Source organism: Trichomonascus vanleenenianus (assembly GCF_965637985.1).
Source record: "Trichomonascus vanleenenianus strain CLIB 3782 genome assembly, contig: TRVA0_015S, whole genome shotgun sequence".
NCBI lineage: Eukaryota > Fungi > Ascomycota > Dipodascomycetes > Dipodascales > Trichomonascaceae > Blastobotrys > Blastobotrys vanleenenianus.
In genome coordinates this window covers 65,135-84,194 of record NW_027481872.1, presented here as the reverse complement: position 1 = coordinate 84,194, position 19,060 = coordinate 65,135, and the positions used below count along the sequence as shown (strand labels likewise).

Here is a 19,060-nt window from a genome sequence, read left to right as displayed (position 1 = left end):
GGTGCACAGATGGTCTTATATACATTATCATAAGATGTGTTGTCAAAGAAAGTTGTGGCTAGTTCCTAATGCTAACTGACTAAAGAGGTTGCGTTAATTCAACGATGTTGCTCTAAGTCAATTTGGGTGAGCGACAGTAACTTTGTCGATAGGATTTAAATTCTAGTGCTAGTGTATTTAAATCAATAGAGGCCTTGCAAGCAAAGGACAGATTTGCCATCGTATTATTTTAACCTCTCTATCCTCAAGTTTCTTAAGTGGTATCAACATGGGAAAGGATGTAGACTGCCTGCAGAGGCTTCCGGTTGAACTGCATGAGCTCATTCTTGATTACCTTCATTATAACGACTGGCACGAGCTGAGATTAGTGTCAAGACAATGGCATTGCATGTGCCAGAGGCGGATCTGGAGAACGGTAGCCATAGGTACAGGATGTAGTTATGTGATCGACCGATTAGAAACCGTAATGACGGATTACGTCCACATTGGTCGCCCCTGGCTCAAGGTAAAGGAAGAGACAGACAAATATAAGCTGGTGCATTATCAGCAATTAAAAAATCTGGTGTCGAACCAACAATTCCGCGCAACAGTTAGCAAGAACACGGTGGAAATGGCCGTATTCTACAACGGTGCCAGCACAGAAGAAGAAGAAGACGATAAGCATGCACATGAGATCATTTCTGTTCTTTTCAAGCAAGTTCGCAAAGTCAGGATATGGTACGAACCAGGCCCGCGAGATGACAGGTTCCTAGCATTTCAAAGTATGTTGGATGCACTTAAACCCATTGCAGAATTTTATCTGGCAATCGATTACCACCTCAAGGATCTAGCATCGCTCGACATAGACGACATGAACATTAAGGACTTGTTTATCAAAAATGAATGTCATTACAGTGAAGTGGAGATCCAATTGCCGCTATGGAGATCAAAAGACAGGACTCCGATTAAATGGTCCGATTTGGCTGTTTTGTGCAAGAATCTGGTCACACTAAAGGTATTTACTACCAATGACATCTTCCGGTCGTGTTGGATGCCGGATTCTATTAAGTACCTTCGTCTTATTAATGGTCTAGGAGAGAATTATACCCCAAGTGGAAAAATATTAGTTCCATCTGGCGTAGAATTCCTTTCAGTATCAGATCTGTTCAACTACAACGGGTCGGGTTCAGACCCTATGGCTTCCATTCTTGTTTGTGTGGACCTATCGACAGCCAAACAGCTCGAGAGGATCCAATACTGCTCCTACGATGCCTCGAATCTACTTATTCAAACAATTCTCTCGGTTAAGAATAGTTTGGAATGGCTGAGTATTAGGTGTGAGCAAGTTACACGCTTCAGTACATATGAGTTTTTGAAGCTATCCAGTGCAGGTCTAGGAATAAAGCGCTTGGATTTGGTTATTGGTTCGTTTGGCAAAAAGCTGTCTGATTATCAAAATTTTGATACATTGTTCCAAGAGTTGGAGCTCTTAAAGATTGATGTCAATAATTATGACCAACTTAGCCAGTGTGAGATCCACTGCGGCTACAATTTTATTAAAGGCCTGGTGGCTTCATTTCTCAACGGGAGTCCGAAATTGTCGCGTATCCAGTTGATAGCGAATCAGAAACTAACCTGGGTAGACAACTTGATGCCGTGGATTACGCGTACTGACAGAAACACAACTATTCTCTATGATGTGGATGTTGTTGAGGCCAGGTCATCGTTATTAAAATGAATTACTCTATAAGACTGTACCGGTAGTTAGCTCGGACGGGTTAACCAGTGCTGTAACGAGTACATAAAGTAGTTGTTACGTGGCCTCACAACATCCAGTGTAACAGCGTTAAAAATGTTCCGGCAGCAACCCTATAATGCAGAATGATTTTGGACGACATTTAATGGTTAATTTTCATGCTGCATTCAGATAAAATAAAATCTAGACTTAAAATAATTCTAATGCAGAGCAATTCAGTTCAATAAAGACCTAGCTTCACAAACATTTACGTCGTAGACCACAAGCTGTTTTCCGTTAGCACGCGTAATCCACGGTACCGAGTCATCTATCAAGTTCAATTCCATCTGCGATTGCAACTGTATATGCGACAATTTCGGACTCCCGCGGAGGAACGAAGCAATTAGGCCCTTCATAACGTTGAATTTGCAATCCTCACACAGGGTAACTAAGTACCTGGTGTAATTGTTCACGTCAATCTCCAATAGCTTCAACGCTGGAAACTCAGTCAAGAAATCTTGATAATCAGAGAGCTCTTTGCCAAAAGACCCCAACGTTAACTTTAAGTGCGTAAGCCCTAAGCCCTCACTGGCTAGTTCTCGGAACTCGTATATACTGAAGGATGTAACTCTGTGACACGCAATGGACAGCCATACCAAAGTACCCCTAACTTGGAGAATGCTTTGAATTAGCTCATGAGTGGCATCGCCGCCTCTATACTGGAACCTTTTAAGCTGTCTAACTCTTGATAAGTCCATACAGGCGAGAATGGAAGCCGGAAGAGAATCAAAGGCATTCCCAAAATGCAAGTACGGGTATTGAAACCCATCTGAAATATAAAGATACTCTACACCAGGCGGTACTATTAAACTTCCACCTGTATAGTCCTCTCCGAGAGTACTGGTATTGGTGAGTTCAAGGTGTTTGATGGTGTCCGGTATCAATCGCGATCGGAAAATATTATACGCAGTAAATACAATCAATGTGACCAAATCCTTGCACAGGGTATTCAAATCAGACCATTTAATTGGAGCCACGTATTTTGACCTGCATAATGGCAAAGTAAGTTGCGCTTCAGTGCAATCCTGTTCAATGCAGATGCACAAGTCCTTAATATTCATGCCGTCAATGTCGAGCAATGCTAGTTTCTTGGAGTGGCAATGGATTGCTAGAGAAAATTCAGCAATGGGTTTCAGTACATCCAAGATATTCTGAAATGCGAAAAATTTATCGTCTTGAGGGCCTGGGTCATACCATACCCTAACTTTGACAACTTGCTTGAAAAGGTCAGAAATGCTCTCATATGTATGCTTGTCGTATCCTTCTGTCCACATGGCATTGTAGCTCATAGCCAGTTCCATCGTGTTTTCTTTAATTGTTGTTCGAAATTGTTGGTTCGACCCAAGTTTCTCTAATTTCTGATAGTTCAATACCTGATATTCGCCGGAATCGTCTTCCAGCTCTGCACCATTAAAATAACCCAGTATTAGGTCCCGTAAGTTAGATACAGATGTTGCTATAGCTACCTTTATCCAGATGCGCCTTTGGCACAAGCGATACCATTGTCTTGACACTAGTCTCAGTTCCCACACGTCATCATAGTGAAGAAACTTGAGAATTGGTTCGTAGAGCTCAATCGGAAGCCGCTGAAGGAAGTCTACTCTTTTTTCCATTTAATATTTAACACTAGAAGACTGAGGGAGAGATATATCTTCTATTAAAAAGGGCAGCAATTTATTCTTTGGTTGAAAGGTGGCCATTAAATATACAAGGTAGTCACCAGTATCATTCGAACTTAGTTTTTCATTGCACTGCTGCAAACCATGCCGACGTAATGGTATAGTACATGTAACTGCGGTACTGATAGCCGAAATAAGATCGGGTTGTAACTCCCTCTCCAAGCTAATTATAACTTTGAATTGCTGCCATCACATCTAGGAAGGCCTGAACTCAGCTGTGTGAAGGTAACAAATGAAAATTGTAAAAGGCTTATAGAAATGTGATCTATTTTTGGAAAAGGCCGTGGGCTACCCGTATATATAGCATAATTTTGGTATTAGAGTTCCCGTAGCTCGGACGGGTTAACCAATGCTGTAACAAATAGTGTGTACGAGGGCTTCCCAACACACTGCTAACAAAGTAACAAATCTGTTCCGATAGCAGCGTTACGTACGGGTAAATAGAACCTATACAGAGGGTAGTCTCTGCGTTTAAGCGCCTTAATGAACACAACTATTGGCCGCTAGGCGTCCGCCAGTACTGTTTTCTATCAAATGTTTTTGTTTGCGGGTTACAATAAATTGTCACGTTTCTATAAACCAATTTATGGAGAGGTTAAAAGTACGCACATTTTTTTCTCTATGTACAATCAGGATTTATTATACCGGTACTCATACCGCTAATATCAAAATTCCCCTATAGTACCCCGAGATGAACTCATGTCAATTGAATTGAGGCTGGTGCTACTAAAGAGTGCTGAAAGCCAGTTCTTGAAGCATCAGTCACCTAACCCCTCTTCCCGCCCTGGCGTTATTACAAAGCCTACAGCTGGATAGACAATTGTGCTGGTCTCCGTGGTCAGCGGTTGAGGCAACAAGCCCTCGGCGAAGCCGAGCTACGGGGAGTTTGAGGGGCTGGCCCCTCAAGAATGCTCATCAAGCAATTTTAAAGTACATAACTAAGGCGGGTTAAAGCTCATCGATAGCTTCGGCTCGATGAGCTAGTCACAAGTCCTTCTCCGGGACCTTGGACTCGCTCGCAGCCACGGACTCACTCTCGGCGGCAACCGGGGCCTCCTTCTCGACTGGAAGCTCGCCAGACTTGGCAATGGTGACCTTCTTGACCGGCTTGTCACCGTAAGAGGTCTTGGAGTTCTCAATCTGGCGCACAATGTCCATTCCCTCGAGCACCTCGCCAAACACAACGTGTCGGCCATCGAGCCACGAGGTAACGACAGTGGTGATGAAGAACTGGGAGCCATTGGTGTTCTTACCAGCATTGGCCATGGAAAGCATGCCCGGTCGCGAGTGCTTGAGCTGGAAGTTCTCATCCGCAAACTTGGCACCGTAGATGGACTTGCCGCCGGTACCATCACCGTTAGTGAAATCACCGCCCTGGATCATGAAGTTCTTGATGACCCGGTGGAAAGAGGAGCCCTCATAACCGAAGCCCTTCTCGCCAGTGGCAAGCGCTCGGAAGTTCTCCACGGTCTTTGGGACGACTTCGCCGTACAGGCCCATAACAACTCGGCCCAGGACCTCGTCGCCCTGCTGGATGTCAAAGTACACCTTGTGGGTGATCTCTGGGGTCACGTCGCTGCCGCTGGAGGAGGAGGAGCCGCCAGCCAGCACAGTAGTAGCGAACACGAAGAGGCTCACCAGAATGGCCAACAAAGTCCACATTTTCATCTCGCTTTAGTAGTTACAATACTAGGAGGGATAAAAGAGGGGGGAAAGAGGAGTGTGGAGTCTCGATGAATTCGCTGAGGTGGACCTTTTGCGCGCGCCACGCTGGCAGATGTACCAGGAACCACATCGGAGAGTATGCTTAATTGATATTAATAATTGAATGTCAAGGCTATTTACACTTGATTTTCTAGGTGGAATTGATGGAGTATTGGGCTAGTTAGGTGTGGGATTGGATCAATTGGCTGGAGTATTGGTTGCTCTTTTAACTATGCTAATACCCCGCCAGCATCTTTGTAGGATTGCTTTGGGGTTTTTTCTAAATAGAGTATTGTTAGTTTTGCTATTGTCACTGAAACTCCAAAGCTTTTTAATAAATTGCTCTTCGTATTGAGGTGGAGCAATGGCTTTTTTTTTGGCGTGTTGATATGCGGAGCGGCTCGCGCGGCTCGCGCGGCTTACATATGAGACATTCGTGTATGACGATGAGTCCTTTCTTTTTATGGCCGCCAACATATCATTTTGACACAAAACAATTTCATTACTCACTAAATAATACGGTCCAGATAATTAGGAAAGAACAGTGTTAATATATATCTACGCGGTATTCGTTAGTTGTACGAATTAATTAATTAATTAATTATTTGGCTAATCTGCGTGAATTAACTACATAAAATCGGTTGAAATAACTAACAGCTCGCGCAGGCAAAGGGGGCCGATACGAAATGACTTTTCGACCCTTCACGTCATAGCCGGTTCTTGCCCTATAGCGATGTCGGACGATAAGGAGAATGGTGGCGAGGAGCTGCCCTCGGCGACACCACGAGACGTTCGGCTGCTTCATTTGATTCTGGCCTCGATGGGAGTCAGCAGCTATCAGGACCGTGTGCCACTCCAGCTCATGGACTTTGCATATAGATACACTCACGGGGTGCTCCAGGACGCGCTCCACTATAATGATCATGCAAACGTAAACCCGTCCAGCACGCTCCCAGCGGGGATGGGGCCCTCGCACGCCCCTCTGACTACTGAGGATGTGCGATTGGCTGTAGCGGCTCGAACAAACTACCAGTTTAAGCCTGCACCACCAAAAGAGCTGCTGTTAGAGCTTGCTCAGGAGAGGAATAAGCGACCTCTGCCGGCAGTGTCCCAGACTTGGGGGCTGCGGCTGCCTCCTGAGAAGTATTGTCTGACTTCGAAAGAGTGGGAGATGGACGAGGAGGCTGATGTTGTCATGACGGAACAGGTTGAGGTTCAAAATAACCAGTCGAGTGATGTTGAAATGAGCTAGGATATTTATGTATTTCTATTTATTATGGTTTGGCTTTTGTCTACCTATTTTAGGCTCACTATCTTCCTCGTAGTACAATTGTGTTCATTTTGTTCATTAACCATTAGTGGGGCACTGCAATGCCAGATGAATGTAGATGTCCGGTAAGTCATGCATCAGTGGGCGGCACAAATAAAATATCTCCAAGAAGGAATCCAAAAAATTGAACGAAAGAGAGTTCAATTCTTTTTCGATGGCACCCTTCTGCAAGCCTTCACCAATTAATTAACATAGAAAAAGACATCTCCGAGAAAAAAGTGATGTCGTTCTCACCAATTAGCTTGAACAAGGGTAACTCCAAGAAAAAATCAGACAAGATTATTCCATATGCTGTCAGCTGTTAATCTGAAAGAAGATACCTCCGATCGAGAAGAAGCCAGAAAGAATTATGTGACGTCAATTCCTGGTCTATCATATTTCTCATCAATTACCGTTACCCTGAGAAAAAATAGAGGAGGACTCAGAAATTAATAGAAAGACTTCAATTCCCGCTCAATTACAGCCTTGTCCAGATCCTCCCCAATCAGAACAACCTTGGACTCAGCCGCCTCCACCCGGTTCGTATCGATAAGCTCATAAGTCTCCCGTACCGCCTGGAGCACCTTGGCGTGCGCCTCACCGAGAATGAAAATTCCCTTGGCCCTATGGATAGATACAGGGCTGCCCGCGATTTGCTTTTCCCACAGGGCCGTTTGGAGCCACTTCTCGATGCCATCGAGCTGCGACTGAGTAGTCTGCACCCCGAGCTTAACTGCAACAGTCGAAATATGGCTATGCTTATCGCTGTTAGAGACATTGTCGACCCCAGCTCGGTCTTCATACGCGTGAAGGTCCAGGATCTCGTCAAGGTCTACCTGGCTGAACTTAGTCTCAATGACCTTGGCGACTGTGTTGACTTGGCGCACGAGACTTCTCACCTCCTCGAGGCGATCTGCGTCAACCGTGTCGCATTTGTTGATAACCACCGCATCGCCGCATGCGACCTGGACTTCGGCCATTCCGCCGTTGTCTCGGTCGTAGTGCTTCGCGTCAATAACTGTTACCACGCCGTCTAGGTATACCTGGGCCTTGACCCCATCGTCTAGCCAGAACATATTGGCAATGGGGGCCGGATCCGCAATACCGGTGGTCTCCAGCAGAACGTAGTCGAACTTGCCGCGCCGCTCCATGAGCTTCTCAATGGCTACCACTCCGCTATCTCGCACCGTGCAGCACAGGCATCCGTTGTCTAACTCAACCCATTCCTCATAAACCTTGTTGTCGTCCTTAACCGTGAGCGAGCGCTCAATGTCGGATGTGTCTCCAAATTCATTGAGCACGACTGCAATCTTCTTCTTGCCCTGGGCGGCTAAATAGTTAAGAAGCGTGCTCTTGCCTGATCCAAGGTATCCCGTGACGATAGTTACTGGGACTTTTCGTTGCTCCTCTGCTTCATCAACTGCGCTTCTTTTGGTGGTGTCAGGACCGTCTTCTGCAATCAGAGCCGGGATAGGCTCTCCAAACTCCATCTCTGTACTTTTAAAAAATAAAAACAAAATAAATAAAGATGGTACGACTTTGTTGATATTAGACGTTCTATCCAGACGTATTTAATAGGGCAAAATAGACTCCAGAGTTTGTAAATATGCCACAAATATCCGTCTCACCAATAGTGCCAAAGCGTAAATTTCAAATGTTGAAGGTGTCTTACTTGCCTGTCGCGCGGACCGATCTCGAGCCACCCCAGATGCGGCATGTGCGGCTTGCTATTATTGCTATAGTAGGGGAGAGGGGGATTATATCTTGGAGCATTGTGGTCCCACATTAAAAAAAATAGGATGATACGCTTGGCATAGATGAGCAAGTTTTTTGATTGTTATTCAATTTATGCGTGCGTATTCGGTAGGATTGGCCTTTGAAACAAGACAGGCTGATAAACGAGCTATTCCGGCGTTAGTTAAGCTCATTAGCACATAGCCCAGGCCACCATCGCTACGAACCAAACTAGAATATAAAACATTTTAGGTGTGTGGCAATTGTATTCTCATTAGGAAGTAACCAATAAACAGGTCATCAAATCATTATCATTACATCATCATCTACAAGGTTGCACTAAGCAATTAGTACAGAACATACGACCTGTTTACCGAGCCGTCGGGGAGAATCCGTGGGTAGTATGACTCCGAGTATGGCGTTCCATATAGGTAATTTGATGAGTGCCGGCGAACCGAAGAAGACCCTTTCGACTGCATCCAATTCGGATGACTCGTGATATGCTTATTCAGAGTAGTCCGTCGCGTAAACGTTTTGTTGCACTCAGGATACAAACAGGCATAGGGCCTGTCGCCGGTGTGGGTTCTGCGATGGCGTGCCAGAGAGCTCGAATCACTGAATGCCTTGAGGCAAGTGTCGCATTTGTGCGGTTTCTCTCCTGTGTGGACCCGCCGATGCACAGTTAGAGCAGAGCGCTGAATGAACTTCTTGTTGCAGATATCGCATGTATTGGGTTTTTCCCCCGTATGAATCTTCTCATGGCGAGCCAAATCTGACCGGCGGGCAAACCGTTTGGCGCACACTTGGCATCCGTACTGCTTGTGGTCGTCGGCACTCGCTGTTTCGGATGGAATGTTAGGCGTATAATGAGTATACAATGGTGAGCTTTGGGCCCTTTGCAACTGGTACCCTGGTTTGTACAGAGGAGGTAGAGCATATGACGTTTGTGCTGATATGGGGGTAATTGGCGCCGAAGCCGGCTGAGTAACATAGTAATCTGGGGACGACTTGGGCAGTGCAATTGACAAAGTTGTAGTTGTTGTTGCCGAAGAGCTGTTTGTTGTTGATGATCCATTGGAACTAACTGACGATACGCGTCTAATTTGCAATGGCTCAGGAATAGAGAGTTTGGCCAATGGCGGTAATGTCACTGGAGAAGGACGTCGTCTCCGGGTCGTATCTTCGTCATTGAGAATACTACGCAGATCCATATCAAATTTTATTCAAAAAGGAAGAATAGCTTCGACCAGACAGAAAAAAAAAAGGATCAGTCTAGCCAGAGTGATAGAGAGTGTATGAGTGAAAAATAAAGGACGAACGAAGGAACCAAGCAAACTTCTAGAGCAACAACGCAAAACTGATGGTGATTTATGAAGAGGTTGATTATTATAAGCAACACAGTCCAATAGCACTCTTTGCAATGTGGTCCACAGTTTCTAGGGATTGCGGTTACTAAAATAGTTGACCAAATTAAGATTAGGATCTAACCTCCTGTCTCGAGCCTAAATTCCTTAACTGAACACTGTTCATAGACTACTAGAAAGAGATGAACGACTAGACGGCAATTATTTCACAGAAACTAAGCCCCAAGAATAATATAATTATTGCCTGAGCACACCAGCGTCTTTCCTTTGGGGAAGGGAGGCCCGATATTTGTGAGACCATGGAACTCTGGTCGCGGTTGGTAAGACCGCGTTCGACGCACGTTCGGACCCCAGGAGAATCAGCTTTGCTCCTTATATTTCTGGCGGGCCTGCGTGTTGTACATAGCGTAATTAGGCTCACGAGTTAGTGCCCTTATAGGCAGCTGCAACCCTAAGCCATTTATTGTGATTGTATGTATGTAGAGCCCATCATGTCGATAACGGTAACCATATTGAGGTCCTACATATCCCTCCTACCTACAACTGCCATACATCATTAGGTGTATTGCCTAATTAGGGCAAATACTCGATGCCAGGAGATAGCACTGGCCCTTCCACTACTCTACAATTGGATAGGCTTAGGTAACAGATGAAGAAAGATAGTAGAGAAACTTTAAACGCAGAGCAAACCCCATGAAAATGGCAAAAAGCGCCCCACGCACAGTTCTCTTCTCCCCAAGCTCACCTCTTTTTTGCGCCGATTAGAACTGATCGAGACAATCCAGCTGGTATCCAGATCCCTGTCCCCTGCTCTCCCTTTCCTTCCCGTTTCTCATCGGATTGGACTGAAGCTCTCCCTACGCCTACTGTCTGACTTTTTCGGACGCAGGCGGACGCTGTACATTGTTATGTTTTGGAGCGAAGGGAACCAGAGCAGGGTGCGCTGAAGAGATAAGACTTGCGTTCACCGGATTAGTGCAGATGACTGAGGCGTTATATGTGACCCGACCACTACGTACGTACACTACTTACATTGCTTAACAATATCTTACATATTGAACAGGCTTACAATTGCTATACTAATGAAGTTAACTGACACTGTTGCTTATAATCCTCTACTGAACGGACCATTGAGTAGATATAGCGCCGCTTAAACGTTCCAACTATGATATTTGTTGCTCAATGAAGAAATGTAGCCAACTGACTGCATGGAATTTAATTTGGCTGCCTTTTTTTTTGGCCGGAAAAATACGCAACGAACAGCTGAGTAACTCTTGTGCTTTCCCTTCCCACCGTATAATCTTTGGGCAAAAAAATCAACAAAAGTCGTTTACTGTATTACCCTTGAAATTGTAAGACTTGAAGCAGATCTGAGATTTCTCTCCTCCTCCTCCCCGTTCCGAGAGCGTGTTCAACTACCTCCAAAACAAAACAGTGGATTTGCATGTGTGTTTGTATATGATAATGCTTCCTTCTTTCCACTCTACGTAACCACTCCTTGCAAGTGCTGTGAATTAGTAATGTGTGAGCACAGTTTAAATACTATTCCACGGAGTAATAGTATAGAAGCTGCATCATGCAACAGTACCTGAAGCACGTTGCCCCTGCAGGCGATTCACTATATCCAAGCAGAGAGTTTCTCAGGATGGATAAAGAACCAAAAACTAATCACCTTTGTTCCGCATACTACTGGTCTTGCCAACTACCGCACTCGGCTAGAACAGGCGTTGCTATTTTGGCCCGAAGTATCTAACGCGTTAATACCGCCAACGTATTGTCTATTCTACAGCTAAATGGAAAAATAAAGTATCAGTACATTAGGAAAAGGAGCCCCATTCGCCGAGAATGGTGCCCCATAATTTCATAGCGGCATTTGCTTAGATGACCTGACTTTTCGTTGTATTACTGTAGTGTATAATAATTCATCCGAGTGTTAGTTGCAGCGGAATCTGAACACATAACTGATCACACGAAAAAAGGGCACTGGCAAGGGGCCCCCTGAGACAGATCTGATCAAATACACCGTATATGCCAAACAATCCATCATAAACTCTATACCGCGATTCCTATCCCAGCTGCCTTTCGATCCTCCAACAGTTACTGCAGTACATTGTAAGCCAGTAATTGTTCCTCCTTCCTCCTTAGTGGACCGTCATTGTTATTCACCAATTTCTGCGCAATGAGTCTCTACAATCTACAATCATTCTATACCTCTGCCACCTTGTTCAGGTTTCTTTTCCCCTCTTCCCATTTCAGTACCCAAATTATTGCATCTACTAACATTGAAGGTACAACTGACATTAGCTAGCTCATTACTATATTGATTGATCGTATTTTACCATTGATGATAGTCGAAGCATGCTATCGATGCGTAAGACAAGGCAAACATGTCACATCCTACGTCTGTATGATTGAAAATGGAAAAAGAAAAACAAGCACTTCCCAATTGTGTATACCAGTGGTAATTGATGTGAATAGACACTCTATATTTTTGCAATCGGAGTACTAGTACTGTCTACAGGTAGTATAGTAGGAAGCGCTTTTTTAAGGTTTCTTGTATTTTTCTCTATCTCTATCCTTTGCCAGTGACGAATAATCCAGTCGCAACTTAATTTACACTCACTCCGGATGATTATGAGCCTGTGGTTGCTGCATCTCGGACAGACCAGCCGACAGGTCTTCCGGAGCCAAATCTTGAGACATATCAGACAACTGGTGCTGGTGATGTTGAGCGGCAGCGTATTCTGCAGCCTGATGCTGTCGCTGTAACTCCTGCTGTTGTTTCTGGAGCCCTTGTTGCTGCAGGCGATTGGTCCGATTGATATCTCGGATCCGCCGTTCACAGGCCTTGGCAGGTTTGCCCACCTTTTCACTAATCCGGCGCCATCGGTTCTCATCGTCCTCCTTGACCACCTGCTGCAGCATTGCGTCTTCTTCTTCCGTCCATACCGTGTGTTTCATATCCGCGTAATAGTGCTTCTTGATTGCTCCGGCTGAGCGATTGGGGAACTCTCTCGTAATCTCGGACCACTTGACTCCTGCGTCCACTAGTACTTGTAATCTATCTTCCTCAATTCTTGTCCACGCCGTAGACCGTTGCATGGGCCGCTTGCCTGAGGCGCTCGACACACTGTCGCTGCGCTGTACGTCCCCTGTAGGGGGATGATGCTGATGTGGCCCTCCTATTGAAGTGCTCGAAGGCTCATAGCTCTCCAGCCGAGGGCGTTTCTCAGTGGGATGCACAACATCGGGGTCTAGCATGGCGTCCTTGCGTTTATTGAAGTAAAATGGGGCGTTAGCGCTCTGGAATGTAGCCATTGGCATGTTTGAGCCGCTGGCCATGTGCTGGTAATGATGCTGGTGGTACGCTTGAAATTGTGGAGGCTGGAATACAAAAGAATCGTCATGCGTAGGAGCTGGAATCGGCGTCGTATTCCCAGTAGTCGGATCGCTGGCAAGCTGGTCCATGAATGAAAAATCGCTGTGCTGCTGGATTGGTGGTCTGTGGACTACCTCCTGTGATTGAGGATGCACCAGTGGGTATGAAGAGGCGGTAATTCCCTGTGACGGAAACTGAGTTCGAGGAGATGATCTCATTTCGTGCGGTGGTCTCTGATGGGAACCATGCGACAGGGTGTAAAAGTCGTAGTGCTGGAATGGATACTGAACCTGTTGGTGCGACTGGTAGTGATGTCCAATTGCCGGAGGAGGTATTTGAGGACGCTGAGCATGCTGACGCTGAAACTCCGAGTGACTGGACTGCGACATCTCGAACAACAACTGCGGCGAGCTTAAATTACTGACCTGTTGTTGAGAACTGCTAGACGCATTGCTACCTGGTCCACCCTTCTTGGAGGAATCGGAGATCTCTGTCGTAGATTGCGGTCTACTAGATTGAACCTCTTCTCCCCCACCACCACCCCTCCCTACTACTCCAGATACCCCCGAAGCAGGTGCCTGAGGATGGGAAGACTGTGATTGAATGGATTCAAAGTATGCCTGAGACGAAGACGAAGATGCTGATGACTGCTGTTGGCTTGCCGATGCTGCAGCATGTACTGTTGAAACACCGGCAGACGGCATAGAGTACAGATGTGAGCTCGGATGTGGAAATTGCTGGCTCATGAGCATGTTCAATGCAGGTGGTGGGGGTGGTGGAGGCTGCAAGCTGCGATTGCCTTGAGACTGATGCTGCCCAACCCCGGCAGAAAGCGGCGGTTGTTGTTGGCTCTGGTCGCTCAAGTTAGTATTGCTGCCGTGGCGTGGAGATTGTGTTTCTGGCGACGGTGATAGATGGTGGTTAGAGGAGGCTAGAGCACTGTGATTACCTCCACATTCAGAATCCTTCTTAGATCCTGGGCCAGTGGCCGCTCTCGCTTGACTGGGGCTTTGAAATAGGGACGAAATCGTGAACTCTTGAGACTTGTTTGAAGAGGCCTGCAAGTTTTAGTTTCCCCGGCCCCTCTAGTAACTCGATGGTGAGTCTAGAAGTCAAATGAGAAGAGAAAATATCTTTCAAGACAGCGAACCGTCCGCAATACAACAAAAACTGGATCGCACTAGACTGCGAGAGCTAGGGTCCAGCTAGTGAAATGAAATGCGGCTCAAGCGACTTTAAACCCTGAGTGGTCGCCTTCGTCTAAACAGAACAGCCAAAGAAGGAACTTGCAAAGTCTGAACTCTAGATCGAAGTATGGTACAAACTGCGAGAGAGAGAGAGAGAGAGAGAGAAAGAGAGAGAAAAAAGGACGATCCAATGAAGAAGAAAAAATCGTAGGTCGCTTGGCTGTGTACTGGTCCAACAGAGCAATCTCACATTAATTTCTTGAGCTGTAAAGCCGCGATAACGCCCTCGAACCAATTAATGTATGGTTTTATTTTGGTGAATCAAATTGAGTCTTCTTTGCTCGTCAATTCTCTTCCCACGGCAGTTTCCGCCTGAGTCGATTGTGGTATAGTGGTGGGCGGCGGACGGCTTGCTTGTTCTCTCGGGCTTTGGCTTCTCTATGTCCCTCGGGTGGGGTATACCGGTCTGAGTGTACCTGCTCAATGGTAAACGTCAAAACAATTTCCTTGCTCGCCGAGGCAGCTGTCGCAAATGTCTAAAAAAAGTGTGTTCCGAATCTGTCAGCACGTAATCGCGAAACCTATAGCTGAATAAATGTCAGCTGTCGATTAATCGGGGTATATGTCGATCTTCGAAATTTTTGGCTATTGTCGTCAAATGTCCCAAGCTTCAGATGACTGTCCTCTTTTTCTCTCACCTTCTCGGTGGAAAGTGTAGTGTCGTTAGGAAACAAGGTTATCGGAGCAGGAAGTGGTGGAGGGGGAGGGGGGGGGAACAGAACAGTGGTAACGGTAGCCCCTATAGGAACAAAATAACAAAAAAACAGGACTGTGGTACAGCACAATAGCAGATGTCTCGATTGCCAGGAAAACCACTCATAAACATGGTAGACAGAAGGAGTTGGCAGCAGAACTCGAGGATAATGGCCTTCCTGCATAATCATGGTCCAGGGGCGGAAGCAGACAGTATTTATTGGTTGAGAGGTTTTCAAGCCCTGCTTAAATCACCTAGGCGATGCGATGTCAAACTCTGTGACAAGGTTTTCTAGACTTGAAATGATGAGCTCCAGATGTTTTTTCCAGTGCACCATTACTGGGACCTTTTTTTTCTCCTCATAGTCTTTCAACTCCCAGGGGCCTCTCTTTCTTCACTTCGGCTTTCTTTTCTTCTCATCTCACCAAGGAATAAGAAGAACTCAATTGCACGAAAAATAAACTCCTCTCTTCCGATCCAGCGTATTACGATTCATGCAGAGTTCAATTTTGCTCCAACGGGTGTGTCAGAGTTTACCCTTTTACTCCAATGGCTCGTGCGTTCGAACCATCTAAAATGCCATTTCAGTAGCTTCTCCTTTCCTCCTGCCCCAGCGGCCCGTCAATGTATGCATCATGTACTACCATGCTGCAACACTGACACCTCTATGCAGCACCTCATCGAGGGAGGGGCATGGGAACGGTGGGACTACCATAGCAGGCCTAAATGCAGCCTAATTGGGCATAATTGCGATCATTCTTTTTTCCGCTTATGGTGCAGTGCGTGGTGACAAAATGGTTCTGCAGTCGATGTTTTAGAAAACCATGGCAATATGAGACCGACAAAATAGCCCTGTCAAACAAGCGTATTTTGAAAGGCGCACCCACAAAAGGCGATTCAGGACACGTAATATGAGACTTTGCGGCTTCCTGATGCCTCCACTGCGGCTTGGCCTTGTCGTGGTACACCAGAACCCAAGCCTTAAACAAGGTACCGCCGGACGGGAATAACCAAAGCACATAAAGCGCCTACCGTGTGATCCATCCACGCTCGCTAGGCAGACAACAAGCCAAAACGGCCACATTAGCGAATACACCACGTATATCCGCCTTAATCTTACGTTGTCAGTCCCCTCGATGCATGCCAGGGATGTAGTCCAGTTGTCCAGTCACATTACCGACTGCTGGGAGGACTCAACATAGTGCCATTGGTACTGTTTCGCTTCATAGGTACCATGCGTATGTTGCATCTGTATGTATTGCATGCTTCCATACAGTAGCTTCAGTACAGTAGCTTCAATAGTATTAAATCGTTTCCCATTTGGCCCCCGAGTCGTTCATTCATTCAGGGGTTGATGCCTGTCTAGCACTCATAAAACGTGCATTAGTAGCATATGTGACTTGCTTTGCAAGTTCTAGCGCAAGTTCTTGGGCAGTCCCCCTTACTCCAAAGCATATCCGTGGCCCCACGATGCTCTCTCGGATAAGTTGGCCACGAAGGATATTTTAAATTTTGGGGCTTGTCTCATGGTTGAGCGATTTGAAAGCAACTGCGACGGCTAGGATTACGGCAAACCAGGGAAGACCATATTCGATCACGGCAAAGTGAGAGGGATTGGCGCTGCCATGCTGCGAGCAAAAGATCATTGCATATTATTCACGGCTTCGGGAGATCGGCCATCGATCGTGATCAAACATGCATAGAGTTGAGGCATTCCCTTTCCTCTTCAACATCTTGTCAGCGTCATCCCTGAACCGAAAGCTCCTGTGACCCAGACCTACATACCGGGTTCCACGTACACGCTTTCGCCTTAGCGACAGGGGTACAAGCTAGCAGGTGTAAATAGTCATCCGGCATTGAATCAGCATGCTCAGTGGCATGCATTCGCATATGCAAAGGTGAGCCAGCTACCAATTTAAAGTGATGAGATAGAGTATGTCGGTGAGCCGTCGATCAAGTGCTTTGCACAAAGCCCTTTTCCTCCAATTGGCTAGAACAAATTACCGGTCTCATGTAGAGGAACCAATGAGAAATGGCATGCGTTAATGTGGATAATTCCATTGGATTGTTAGAGTTCTTGTAGTTCAGCTTTGGGGGGGCAATCTCAAGTGGCCGCCCTTGGGGGGATTTTCCGGCTCAGTAGTTCGGTGTAAGCGGTCCCACACACGCATACACAATCCAAAACCAGTACCACATAAACCTTCGATGAAGCTGGTGATTACTGAGACGATTCGGGATGCAATCAGTCGCATGGAAGATACTTCCTCCTTAGAAGTAGGAGAAGATTATATCACACACAGCTCTGTGGTGAAGATTCACAAAAAGCTGGGCATTTCGATGCGCGAGCTCTTGAAGAACACGGAGGTCTTCTTCGATCCAAAGCCACAACCCCGACCTAAGACGAAGGAGTTCCTCGAGCTCCTTGAGCGCATGAAAATTCAGGAGCAGGAGACGGAGTACCAAAAATTGCTCCACCACGACTATGAGCCTGGGAACGAAGAGGACAATATCACTGTAGGGCAGGCGGCCAAGGAAGTCAAAGAACAGCTGTCGACTATTGTAAACATTGTGATTTCTGTGGCCTCTGTAGCCTGGGCGTTGTGGTACTGGACGGACTCTTCCATGAAGAGCCTCTCACTGGCGTCGCGTACTCTGATCTCCCTGTTTGGCGGCCTGGTCATCCTGATTGCTGAGGTTGTCATTTACTCTCGGTATAAGTTCAAGGTCCAGGATGCAAGGACTGTCGAGCGTAGCAAAAGGGAGAAGACTCAAATTATATCATCTATTGAAATATACCCGGAGCCGACCAAAGAAGAAAAACCAAATGCATCGAAGCCGAAGTCACTTACGATCGGTAAGGAAAAGAAGAATAAGAATAAAGGACTGCGTAAACGGGCGTAGTTATTTAATTGCTCGCGACTTGTCGACTTCAGTAACCGATACAGTCGGCGGAGGAGGTGGCAGCCTCTTGACCTGCATAGTTTCGAGATCCCTATTTTTTTGCATAGTTAGTTTCACATCCATGTTGGATCTTTTGACTTACTTCATCTCTTTTGTTCTCTCGTAGCTCCACTTGATACAAATCCGGTACATATCCCAGATGGTGAAATCGGGCCAGAGCGTCTCGACAAATTCGATTTGGCAATTGAGGCTGCTTTCCCACAGCATGAAATCAGAGAGCCGCGTAGCTCCGCTGGTTCGAACAAGAATGTCCAGTGGTGGAGATTCGCCCGTTCCAATGCTCTCCTCAAGCAGTTTCATGTCGATGCTTTCAAGGCTCAGCTCGCCCCGTTCAACCCGCGAGGCCACTGACTGGACAGCCCTCGTAATATCGTCTCGAGAAGTGTAGGGGAAGCAGATGTTCAGAATAAGCTTGTTGTTTTCGCGGGTTTGCTCTTCTGCAGACTCAATTATGTCGATGATATCTGCGGGAAGATATTCTCGGTTGCCAAGAACATTGATCTTAATGCCAGATTTCTGAGCATATTGGTTTTCGTCGGTGAGGTACACAAGCTTAGTCCGGACGATGTCCAACAATGCATCAACCTCTTCCTCGGTTCGGTTGAAGTTCTCAATTGAGAATGCGTAAATCGTCACAGCCTTCATGCCTACACGTCCACAAAACTCGAGAATCTACAGACATTAGTACCTCGAATCATAGCGTGGGGAGTACTTACCAACATGAGGCTTTCAAACCCCGCCACATGGCCTTCCTGGATCCTCAATTGATTCTGCTTTGCAAATCGTCGGTTGCCGTCCATTACGAACGCGACGTGGCTGGGGACGGGACCGGTCTTAAGGACTGCGATCATGAAGTCTTGGAAAAAGCTTGTTCCATACTGGACGATAGGGAAGTTCACAAGCCACTTGAGAGCACTCGACATGGTGGAGAAGAAAGTGGTTGTCAAGAAGTGAAGTCTTTAGAGGCCAATGAGTGAATTTATAATCTGGCTGTGCCGTATGACATTCTCAATGTCATCCATGTGATACGTCAACTCACCAAATTTGGCTATGCTATTATTGACATGCTATGGCTAAAGCATGACATGAAATACTTTGAAATAATTCATAACTATCGGTTAATAGTTGAACCCGTTTGCTCTCAATTGGAAATGCTCCATTAGAAACGTATGTACTCAGTTTAGTCCGCCTTCGGCTATTCAACCGACTTTAGTC

General features: G+C 46.2%; 9 protein-coding genes across 9 annotated transcripts; 3 read left to right on the top strand and 6 right to left on the bottom strand.

Annotated features, from left to right (window-relative positions):
- Positions 1 to 268: 268 nt before the first annotated feature.
- TRVA0_015S00760 (F-box protein) lies at positions 269 to 1,717 on the top strand (the record flags this gene model as incomplete). The annotated part of the gene is made up of 1 exon (XM_076684372.1): positions 269 to 1,717. The coding sequence occupies one exon, from the start codon at positions 269 to 271 to the stop codon at positions 1,715 to 1,717; it is 1,449 nt and encodes a 482-aa protein (XP_076541340.1).
- Positions 1,718 to 1,950: 233 nt separating this feature from the next.
- TRVA0_015S00738 (uncharacterized protein) lies at positions 1,951 to 3,387 on the bottom strand (the record flags this gene model as incomplete). The annotated part of the gene is made up of 1 exon (XM_076684371.1): positions 1,951 to 3,387. One exon carries the CDS (start codon positions 3,385 to 3,387, stop codon positions 1,951 to 1,953), a length of 1,437 nt encoding a protein of 478 aa, XP_076541339.1.
- A 1,050-nt stretch (positions 3,388 to 4,437) lies between these two features.
- On the bottom strand, positions 4,438 to 5,121 carry CPR8 (peptidylprolyl isomerase family protein CPR8; the record flags this gene model as incomplete). The annotated part of the gene is made up of 1 exon (XM_076684370.1): positions 4,438 to 5,121. One exon carries the CDS (start codon positions 5,119 to 5,121, stop codon positions 4,438 to 4,440), a length of 684 nt encoding a protein of 227 aa, XP_076541338.1.
- Positions 5,122 to 5,890: 769 nt separating this feature from the next.
- On the top strand, positions 5,891 to 6,409 carry TAF9 (chromatin modification protein; the record flags this gene model as incomplete). The annotated part of the gene is made up of 1 exon (XM_076684369.1): positions 5,891 to 6,409. The coding sequence occupies one exon, from the start codon at positions 5,891 to 5,893 to the stop codon at positions 6,407 to 6,409; it is 519 nt and encodes a 172-aa protein (XP_076541337.1).
- A 506-nt stretch (positions 6,410 to 6,915) lies between these two features.
- ZNG1 (GTP-dependent zinc transferase) lies at positions 6,916 to 7,956 on the bottom strand (the record flags this gene model as incomplete). Its single annotated transcript, XM_076684368.1, has 1 exon — positions 6,916 to 7,956. One exon carries the CDS (start codon positions 7,954 to 7,956, stop codon positions 6,916 to 6,918), a length of 1,041 nt encoding a protein of 346 aa, XP_076541336.1.
- Positions 7,957 to 8,547: 591 nt separating this feature from the next.
- On the bottom strand, positions 8,548 to 9,411 carry TRVA0_015S00650 (C2H2-type zinc finger protein; the record flags this gene model as incomplete). The annotated part of the gene is made up of 1 exon (XM_076684367.1): positions 8,548 to 9,411. One exon carries the CDS (start codon positions 9,409 to 9,411, stop codon positions 8,548 to 8,550), a length of 864 nt encoding a protein of 287 aa, XP_076541335.1.
- Positions 9,412 to 12,183: 2,772 nt separating this feature from the next.
- On the bottom strand, positions 12,184 to 13,695 carry TRVA0_015S00628 (uncharacterized protein; the record flags this gene model as incomplete). The annotated part of the gene is made up of 1 exon (XM_076684366.1): positions 12,184 to 13,695. The coding sequence occupies one exon, from the start codon at positions 13,693 to 13,695 to the stop codon at positions 12,184 to 12,186; it is 1,512 nt and encodes a 503-aa protein (XP_076541334.1).
- A 3,394-nt stretch (positions 13,696 to 17,089) lies between these two features.
- VPH2 (Vph2p) lies at positions 17,090 to 17,785 on the top strand (the record flags this gene model as incomplete). Its single annotated transcript, XM_076684365.1, has 1 exon — positions 17,090 to 17,785. The coding sequence occupies one exon, from the start codon at positions 17,090 to 17,092 to the stop codon at positions 17,783 to 17,785; it is 696 nt and encodes a 231-aa protein (XP_076541333.1).
- On the bottom strand, positions 17,786 to 18,768 carry RER2 (undecaprenyl diphosphate synthase family protein; the record flags this gene model as incomplete). Its single annotated transcript, XM_076684364.1, has 3 exons — positions 17,786 to 17,876; positions 17,928 to 18,517; positions 18,562 to 18,768. The coding sequence occupies 3 exons, from the start codon at positions 18,766 to 18,768 to the stop codon at positions 17,786 to 17,788; spliced, it is 888 nt and encodes a 295-aa protein (XP_076541332.1).
- Positions 18,769 to 19,060: the final 292 nt, after the last annotated feature.